This window comes from Austrofundulus limnaeus, unplaced genomic scaffold, assembly GCF_001266775.1.
Source record: "Austrofundulus limnaeus strain Quisiro unplaced genomic scaffold, Austrofundulus_limnaeus-1.0 Scaffold2146, whole genome shotgun sequence".
Taxonomy (NCBI): Eukaryota; Metazoa; Chordata; class Actinopteri; order Cyprinodontiformes; family Rivulidae; genus Austrofundulus; species Austrofundulus limnaeus.
Genome location: NW_013954548.1, coordinates 12,851 through 22,761, shown reverse-complemented (window position 1 = coordinate 22,761; position 9,911 = coordinate 12,851). Strand labels below are relative to the sequence as shown.

The 9,911-nt window shown below is 38.7% G+C and overlaps 1 protein-coding gene across 1 annotated transcript in view; it reads right to left on the bottom strand.

The window, feature by feature from the left end:
• The window catches only part of LOC106537139 (polypeptide N-acetylgalactosaminyltransferase 10), a gene marked incomplete at its 5' end in the record, with an annotated part of 25,073 nt that overhangs the window by 2,741 nt on the left and 12,421 nt on the right, over positions 1-9,911 (bottom strand). The window contains 6 exon segments of the mRNA XM_014034512.1: positions 827-1,057; positions 1,146-1,295; positions 1,398-1,514; positions 2,520-2,741; positions 5,193-5,300; positions 8,229-8,346. Of these exon segments, the coding sequence (XP_013889966.1) occupies positions 896-1,057; positions 1,146-1,295; positions 1,398-1,514; positions 2,520-2,741; positions 5,193-5,300; positions 8,229-8,346 (877 nt within the window).

Here is a 9,911-nt window from a genome sequence, read left to right as displayed (position 1 = left end):
GTTTTGTGAAAAACACCAATTTTGATACGGCTGAAAAACCACCTCATCCTGGTGCAAAAACATTTTATCAAAAAACGTAATTTTTTTCAAAATTGACGTGTTTCCATTGAGCAAATTTATTTTTGAAAATCTAATTTGCGCATTTTCATGGTCAATGGAAACGCAGCTACTGACTATCAGGAGTCTAATTTTTGTTTTTATTTGATGAATTCAGCTAAACTGTTTTCCTGTATTTAATAAAGTTTTACTAACAGGTCTCACTCCAAACTTATACAATCATTGCATTAAAAAAAACAACCGTTTTGTGTCAAAATGTTCAACATATTTAAGCTTGTGAAGTTTAGAACTTTTTAAACATGTCTGAGAAAAATAGATCGAAAGAAATTTCTTATTCTTATTAGTTGGTTTTTAGTAATGTTTTTAAAGATATTTAATTGATCTTTGCAGGTTTTATTTAACCAACCACACTGTGAACATCAGGACTCTGTTTTCACAACAGCTGATTTAGGGTTTAGAGTATGTTTAATTAAAACAGGTAGTCATTTAGTGTGAAAGCTTTTTAATTTACCAAAGTATAATTAATGCTTGTCTTCCAATTTTAACAAACCAAACTGATAGAAAATCAATTATTCATGGAGTTGTGCTGATTTGATTTAGCATTTTGAAAAGCTGATGGAGCAGACTAAACATGGTCCCTAATAATAAAACTCCGTCAGAATAAAGCTGTAAATATTAACACTTCATAAATACGACAGCATAAATATGAACACTTCATAAATACGACAGCATGTATGTTTCCCTCTCAGGTATGTTTGGTGTTGCTCACCTGAACAAATGCGATCACTGGTTCAGGATCAGTTTGTTGGAAGACACTTGGTCTGGCAGCTCGCTGACCTCAGGCGCCCCGGTTGAAGTGCTCCAGCACGGTGGCGTTGGTCCGCTCGAACAGCCACTGCTGGCTGGGGGAGGCGGGGTCACACGTGTTCATGAAGACGCGCCGCTCGCTCGGGCTGCTGTCGATGCAGCTGCTGCTGACCGGGTGGAACAGACTCCTGTCCTGGGGGCGGGGACAGAAAGAGGACAGGGTCCGTCCGGTTCTTTCCTGTTTGTCTACAAAGAGACGCAGGAGGCGGGCCTAAACACACCTTCCTGTAGCGCCACAGCTGGTTGCCCTTCATGCCGTGGCAGTCGTACAGCGTGACGGGGCTGCTGTGGGACACGGCYTCAAAACACACCTTCCTCGTGTGCATGGGGTCTCCCACCCGGATGTCCTCCCTCCAACCGAAGGTCAACACCTGCAGGGAGCACGCCTCAGACTCYTTAGTTTCTAGATCAGAGTCCTTATAAAAACCAGGAGGATTAAGGTCTGTTCTGGTGACAGGTGACAGGTGTCTCACCTGTCCGTGGCTCCAGCCCGCCTCACCGCGGCTCTTCACGCAGTTCTCCAGGCGGATGGGACTCCCCGACACAAAGTGTTTGATCTCCATGCACATCCCACTTCCTACGTTCCTTATCTGGACAGAAACAGACACAAACTCTTACCCATCTCCTCACGTCCTTTCACAATAAAAGCACAGATTTACACCATCTTCATACCACGGTATCTGCAGGTATTAGAAAGTAAAATTTCAGACTTTTTAAGACCTTTTTAACACCATCTTGAATGAAATTTAAGACRGAAAACATAAGCAATGGTTCTGCAGAGACGGCCYGGGGAGATGGAGAACTTTAATCYCTTCTGCCCAACAAAATTTAAGACCWRTGAGTAACAAATTTAAGACCAACTTGCACATTTTTAACAAATTTAAGACTTTTTTAAGGTCTTAATTTTAGATATGTGAATTTAAGACTTTTTAAGACTTTTTAAGGACCCGCGGACACCCTGTCATACAATRCCAGCTTTCAAGGGGAGAGGTCAAAAATTTAAAGCTTTACTGTTTTCTACCAAAACCAGTAAATCCATCAGCCTTTATGCTGACAGGTACTACCTCTGCTGCTTTTATATARATTTAAAAACAAATATTTGTGAGAAAAATTGCTCTCAGCTGCTCTAAATCATGTCATTACCTAACTTAGATGTTTTGTACTTTTGCAGATAATTGTGATCTCTGCAGGAGAGATGTTTATCAACATTAAAGTAAAAAAAGTGAGTAAATATGACTTTAAAGCTTGGATCCAGACTACATAAATACATTTTGTGAGATTATCAGACTCTGAGGCAGACAGGTGGACCAGGTGAAGCTGAGAGTCAAACTCAGTCGAGTCCACAGATTGATTTTAAAATGACACATCGCTCACAAAGATTGCACTATTTATACACTCCCCTTTTTATTCTGTATTATCKTTTTATTCTTCTTTATATTTAGTTTATCTAGCTGGTTCTGATTGTGACCTAACGTGCTGCATCATTTCATTCTGCAGTGCAGTGTTGAATGACAAAGATCTGAATCTGGTGGAAAACACAACAGTAAAACAGTTTGTAAAGCAGGCAGTGAACACCGTGTGGGCGGAGCCCTCACCTCCCCCCAGGCGGCAGCGGGGGGCTCCACGGCTGGGTAGTGTCTGGGCAGATCCCAGGCCACCTCCTGCATGAACCACCTGAAGCTCCTGCAGCTCAGCCGGCTGCGCAGCTCCTTCTGAGCCGTCATGTCTCCTGCAGACAGGTGGCGGTACTCGGGCCGGCGCTGGTAAACGTACTCCGCGTACTCGTCCATCCAGACCTCTGCCACCCGCTTCAGGTTCTGCAGCGAGGATTCAGGATTCTTTGTCAGAACTACACAGATTCTGAGCAGAAAACTAATGAAAGCTGCTGACGAAATGTTTYATAAGTTGGAACATTTTCTAACAGCAGACTGTCGGTGTCTGCTCAAACAAATCCGTTTCATAACAGTCCTCAGAACATCGAACACAATAATCCCTTCTTCTTTTCTGCTGTTAAACTATTTGCCATTGAAATTTGAACTGGCATCAAAGTGAAGTACCACTTCAGTAACAAACAAACATCTGAGGAACGTGTCAAACAAGGACGACAGTTACTTCATTCCTCTCATTTCTCTTTAAATATTCTCCTCCAGCGACTCGAGGCCATCGGCATTCCAGCGAGGCGAGGCTCAAACACCGCCGGTCAGAATAAAACAAAAGTCCCGAACCTTCGGCTGCATTCTGAGCCCGGCTCCAGAATACAGAATAAATGTGTCTCCTCTGCAGCCGGGATGATTTAATGCTTTAGAACATGTTCCGTTCTGACTGGGTACGCTTTTAAAAAAGAGGAAACAAAAAGAACTTCAGCTCATTCTTCAAACAGCTGCACCTGTATGGAGCTAAATTGGGGTCATAAGGTTTGTTCAAAATAAAAAAAATAATTGAAACTGAAAAAAGGGGATTTAAAACTGAAAAATAATTTTGAAACTGAAAAAATATTTGAAACTGAAAAGACAAGATGTTTGAAACTTTTCCAGATTGTAATGCATTGTTTTTCAGTTTCAAAATATTTTTTTCTGTTTCAGTTGAACAAAATTTATGACCCCAATTTAGCTCCATACACCTGCAGAAAGAGATTCAACCACCTAAAAACAACCAGAACAAGCACCAGGCAGGAGGGGGCGGGGCCTAAACTCACAGTCCTCAGTGAAGGAAGCTCTGTTAGTAAAATATATAGGAAACTAAATAAAACCTGAGGTTGATCTTAGGAGAATAAAACTCTGTGCAGATAAAAATGAAAGGGAAATCAATACAAAAATACTAATATAATAAAGTGTTACTTTATTCTTTTATTAACTGGATTTAAAGAACATTTGTTTTATTTCCTGTTTGTCTTTTCCTAATATTTTTTTGACGTTACGTACTTCCACTTTCTGCTGATTTTAACCATGACTAAAACATTCAGCTCAGTTAGAAATTAGGTGCTGTGAACGTTTCGAAACTTTTCAAAATAAAATACTTTGACTGAAAAATAAAATTATATAAAAAGCTATTCTTAAAGTGCCACGCATTTCCATGAAATACAAAAAGTCAAAAAAACATCTTTATATTTAAGAAACGTGATGATTTCACTCATTTTCTCACATACGGATTTTCTTTTGAACTTGGCTCAAAGTGAAACAGGAAGTGACATCAAAGGGGAACACTTCAAGAAATAAAACTCTGTTTTTTGTTTATTAGAACAATATTATTTAAACTCTGACTTTTCATCTCTATGATACTAATTTAAATAATCTAAACAAACAACAGATTATTCTCTATAGTCTGGATTGTTGGTCATTGTAACAACGCTCTGTTTACATGCAGACATTCCCCTTTGACATCACTTCCTGTTACTGAACATGCAAATATCTCAACAACTGTTCTTCTCAGCAGCGTGAAATCATTTTTACAATATTTTATCAATATTATCTTTACAAAAATTTATTCGTATTTATTACTAAAATTTAATGTTACATGCACTTTAAACCTCCTCAAATTCTTAAAGATTGCTCCGTCAAATATGCTTCAATTTCTTTTATTTTTTATTTTATTTTTTGTAATTTTTGTCTTCCTATGCTACCTAAAGCTTTTAGCTACTACTCTGCTACCTTTAGCTCATGTTTTGCTGTTTATAGCATCATTTTATTAATTTTAGCTGCAGTTCTACTACCTTAGTTATTGTTTAGCTATTTGCTACTCCTCTCTACCACTCTGCTACTTAGAGATTCAGCTATTATTTTTGCTGCTTTTAATTTTAGTACACTGTTTTGCTGATTTTTAAAGTATTTTTCTACCTTTAGCTTTCAGCTACTGTTCAGCTATCTAAAAAGTCATTTTTTTGTTTTTTAACCTTTTTATTATTGATCAAGAGTAAATTTTACTTTCGTAGTTACTGTTAGGMATCTACTAGCTGCAGCTACTACTTAAACTATCACTTTTTAACCATTTTGCTACTTTTAGCTTTAGCTACCATTTAGCTCTTTAAAATATCAACATGAGGTGTAGTATCTGATGAGCTGAATATCTTTATGAATATTTTAGAGAATGACGTTTGTAATTTATGGCCACCAGCTGCAGCTCGCTGACGCTGCCTTCAGGCCCCTGCAGACAGATCACTGAGGGGGGTGAAGACTTTTGCAAGTCTATAAATAGTTTTCTGACTTCTGACTCCAGAACAGGTTTGATAACAAAATATCTGTTTTATCACACAATGATGATGCAAACTTTACCTTTGCCAAACTGATCCCACCAGGAACCTTGTAGGGGACGTATTTACGGTAGATGTGTCCCACCCTGGAGCACGGGATGTCCTCCATCCGTCCACCACACATCCACACCTCCAGAGACACACGGAGACAAAGAKTCAGTTTTTGTTTCAAAGTTTGAARGTATCAAAGGAGAACCACCAGGTCAGATTTCAGCTCTCTTTTCTTTGAAAGAAAAGGTTTTGTTTATCATTTGCTTCAGGATTTGATCTTTTAACGTGTCGCCGCAGAGTTTGCGTCAACTATTTTTATTTGKATAAATAGGAGGAAAAGATGGAGTTTGAGCAGATGAGGTTTTAAAGTTTTACTACAAGATTTATGATAAAATAATATTTTGTTTAATTTAGATAATTCTGTTCAAAAATGAATAGGTTGCAGTTTTTCCAGGAAAACGAGGCTCGTTGTCTCTGAAATATCCTAAAATTCCTCCAAACGGTTTTTATTACATTTTAAATCCCATTCATGCTTTTGTTTAGTCGGAGAACAAATCATTTTTTTCAAGCTTTATTCTCATTCAATTTGCTTTTCAGGTGTTTATGAAGCATAACAAAGACATCAAACACTGGATTTTAATCCTTCAGCAACAATAAAGACAAGAATGACTATTGTCTGACGTGGATCACACAGCTGAAAATAAACCAGAAAAAGAGAGAGGAGGATATGAAAAGAACGACTCAACGACAAAATGGTAAATAAAGAAGTCTTTAAAGAAGAAAGCAGGAATGAAAAAGTGTCTGAAAACAGCAGAAGAAAGAAGAGAATGGAGTCTGATGGAGGAAATTTCAAATATCCAATGCTTCAAGGTTTGTGCTGCTGATGATTTTACATTTTAAAACAGATTAAAAACAAAAATAAACAACATTTTGCTTCAAAATTGACCATGTAAGGATAAAAATCCACAAACCAAGAATATAAAGTAAACTTGAGCTTGAGTCTGGTGGGCTTCATTCTCCTCTAGTTCTGGGACTCTGGGTCCACCCGGCAAGGCTGGATGGACAAGTCTTCCCTTGTTCACATCTTTTAATTCATTTGTAAATAAATAAGTTTCTGCACAGCTATATAACCATAAAACCCCTCTAACAAACTGGAGGGGGGCGGGGTGTGTGGCACCTCGTTTGGATTTAAAGAGACATCTTCAAAACAAGTTGATCTGAGATGCACCCCAGAAAAGGGGCGGGGCTTGTGGCACCACAGAAAAGGGGCGGGGCTTTTAGAGTTGCTATAAGGAGGAATTCAGACCAAAAGCGTTGCATTTCCACTTTATGTAGACCCCGACTGAAGGATTTAAATGTGAAAAAGATGAATTAGGTAAGTCCAAACTTTATTTAGAAGTTCTGTCACAAATATAGTTCAGAAAACATAATAGTGAAAAAATAGAGAAAAATAAGCAGAATATAAAGATTTCTACARGTCACTCCCAGAGACTTAAAGTACATGAAATCTATTTAACAGCTAAAAAGTGAATTTTGCATCATATTGTTCCCTTTCATTTATTTATTCTATTCAAGGTCACGGGGGGAGCTAGCTTTAGTGGTCTTTGTGAGACAGATGGGGACCCACAAGGCCCCAGCTTGAAAACTGAATCCTGGTGGATGATTTAGTCCCAAGAACAGTGAGGTTAAAGCAGTTTCTTGTTTTTGTTAGGTACAGATGTATTTTRATTACTGTTTTATTTTCTAAATCTCAATCTGTTTCAGAGTGTGTGTTAACGACGACCTTCAGCTGCAACTGCACCCAACTTTAGCTCAACACCTATAAAATCCACTGAGTTAGAACCAGGTTTGTGTTCTTCTGAAGTGGTAGAAGCTGCAGCGGCCATCTTGAATCAAAGTTAACCAGTTCAAATGTGACCACTGGTTCATGAGATATTTTGCTAAAACAAACAAACACTGTGATGGTCCAGAGAGTATTGAGACAGATGATAGACTTGAAAAATCAGTAAAATATTTWTTTGACATCATCTCGCCGTGTGAGCGGGAAATGTTTGGCGCTCTCACAACACCGTGGCCAGGGCGGAGCTTGGGAACGAGCGTGGCGCTGAACAAAGTGATTGTGTTTCACATGCGAGCGGGGTCTGGTTGTCTGCGGGAGCAGCAGTTTGGTTGTAAGGATTAGTATGAGAGCCTGTTAATCTCCTCACCTCAGGAGATGGGCTGTCTGCAGCCTATCAGCTAATGGGGATCTTAATAAAGAGGAAACCAAATTGAATATCTGAGCACATAAAGCAGACCTGAGAGGCAAAGCAAGGCATGTGCTGATAGCATAATTTTACAGTTTGATCATCTCGGCTGAAATAATAACCTTGCTATGGGATATTATATCAGTAATTATTAAAATAAGATGAAAAGTATTAAAAACTTAAGAGTTTTTCTTCAGCTGAGGAAGCTTATCGCTCGTTTCACACTCAGCTTTAGAAATGACTCCTGGTAAAAAAGAAACAGTCGTTCAGTCGAGTCGAAGCTTCCAGAAGCTTCTGAAGATCTAAAAATGAGCTGAATTCAACCTGAGAAAAACACCTTTTATTACAGCTTCATGATTTGTTCAAGAAAATTAGAAGAAAATGTAGAAACACTGAAATATAAAGTCTGTCTGTGGTAAAACAAGACCAGGACCACCTGACCTGAGACAAGACCAAGACCAGAATGTATCAAAACAGAGTCAAGACCAAGACCCGAGGGTATCGAGACCAACGCACCTCATCCCAAGTGTCAGGCATGGTGGTGGAAGGATGATGGTTTGGGCTGGTTTTGCAGCCTCCCTGACTYAGAAGTTGTTTTAAATCTGATCCAGACATATTCAATCTCTTTTATAGTAAAAAGGAAAGGTTTGGGTTTTTCTCCTAATGAGTTGGAAACAAAAACTGTAAGTTTTAAAGCAACATTTTGTATCTTATATTAATTATTAAGCTCAGATGAGTCATTCAAATCAGCAACGACCCAAACACACCTAACTGGTCTGATCACACAGCAGACTGAAGGAAATGTATAAATATATTCTRACCTTGAAGGAAATCTCATACTGTTCTCCTCCCCAGATCTCCAGACCTGTGTCGTACCCTCCCAGCTCCCAGAACCACTTCCTGTCCACAGCAAACAGCCCACCGGCCATGACCGGAGACCTGCAGGACCAGATAAAACCACTTCATTCAGAACCGTCACGTGTACGGACCAACAGCAGCACAACCGACACGTTTTTGATACGTTTTAAATACTTTTGAGTATTTTTACTCACTAACTGATATCTGCAGATTTTCTTTCAAGGTTTTAAAGCTTTTAACAACATTTTTCAAATGAATCCTTCTTTACTATAGTTTAATTAAATTTACTCCTAAAACATGATGTTGAGAACAAACCATCGGGTTAAAAACTTTTATCTTGGAGTTATTTARTGCAGCACTTTTCCAAAGGGAGGGTCTCATCTGTTTGATTAGTTTAATCCGGGTGAGGACTTTTTAATATAGGTATATTTATAGAAGTATAATCCCTCCACATAATGATGATGAATCTGTGTTAAGCTGCTGCAGGGTGGGTGTTTGCTGCGAGGGGCTCTGAGTGCAGCTGAGTCTGAACACCTGAGGCAGCAGGTGCAACACAAYCACACCGTTACCTCACGTTTCCACAAAGTAAAACAAATCACCCTCCATCACCTGCAGCTGCTCTCATCAGGCGATCTGCTTCAGTCACGTACAGAAACATCAAATATCTGCATGGCTAGGTTGTCATGGCTACAAGGTTTTCATTAATAGGAGGCAGCGAGTCAGCAGGTGGTATGTTCTCGCCAAAGTCGTCCCTGAGGAGGATCAATTAAAGGCAGATTATGTGGAGAAACACTGCAGGGCTTCCTGTATCTCAGGAGCAGCGAGCTGTCGGGTTTCTGCACATTTCCTCTTCAAAAGCACAAAATAATTCAAGAAAACGTGGCGAGGGTTATTAAAATAAACCTCTGGACCTCTCTGCAGCTCACAGGAACCAGAACGAAGTTTAGATCCTAAAGTTCAAACAGAAGTCCAGGTTCGTGCTCAGGGTCGTGTTCACGCAGGAAAACATTTCATTGGGTACAAAATGGTTATTGTGATCAGTAAACAACTTAACTGCTTGTTAGAAGACAATTGATCAACTTTAAAATGTGAATCTTTGCTTCTGAAGGTACAGAAATAAGGATTATTAGTATGTGCAATGGTTTAAAATTCTTACAATCACTTATAGCAGAGATCCTTAACCRATGGGCCGTGGCCCGGCCTCAAARGAACAACAGTTTTTAACTTTGGGTCGCAGAGGGCCGTGGGACCACATTGATTTTGAATGAGGTGCAATACACTTTCTCACCACTAGTAGCAGTAGTGCACCACTCAGATGTTTAACAGCTTTTTTAATACAGTATGTAGAAGAAGAACCTTAGAAACGGCCGACAATGGAAACGTATTTTAAATGAAAAGTAGAAACAAAAATGAAAGTAACTCGTCAAAAAACACCAAAGTTTGTCACTAATATGAAGAGCACCTTCTGGTTTTACCATGTAATATTTTAAAAGTTCAAAACATTATTAAATACAGTTGAAGAACTATATTTTAATTTGCACTTTAAATTATTTTTTGTATTTTTTTAAACATTTAATGTATTTTAAAGACATTTTAAACTTGTCAAAAAGCTGTTGTTACTGTTATTGTTTGTCACTAATATGAAG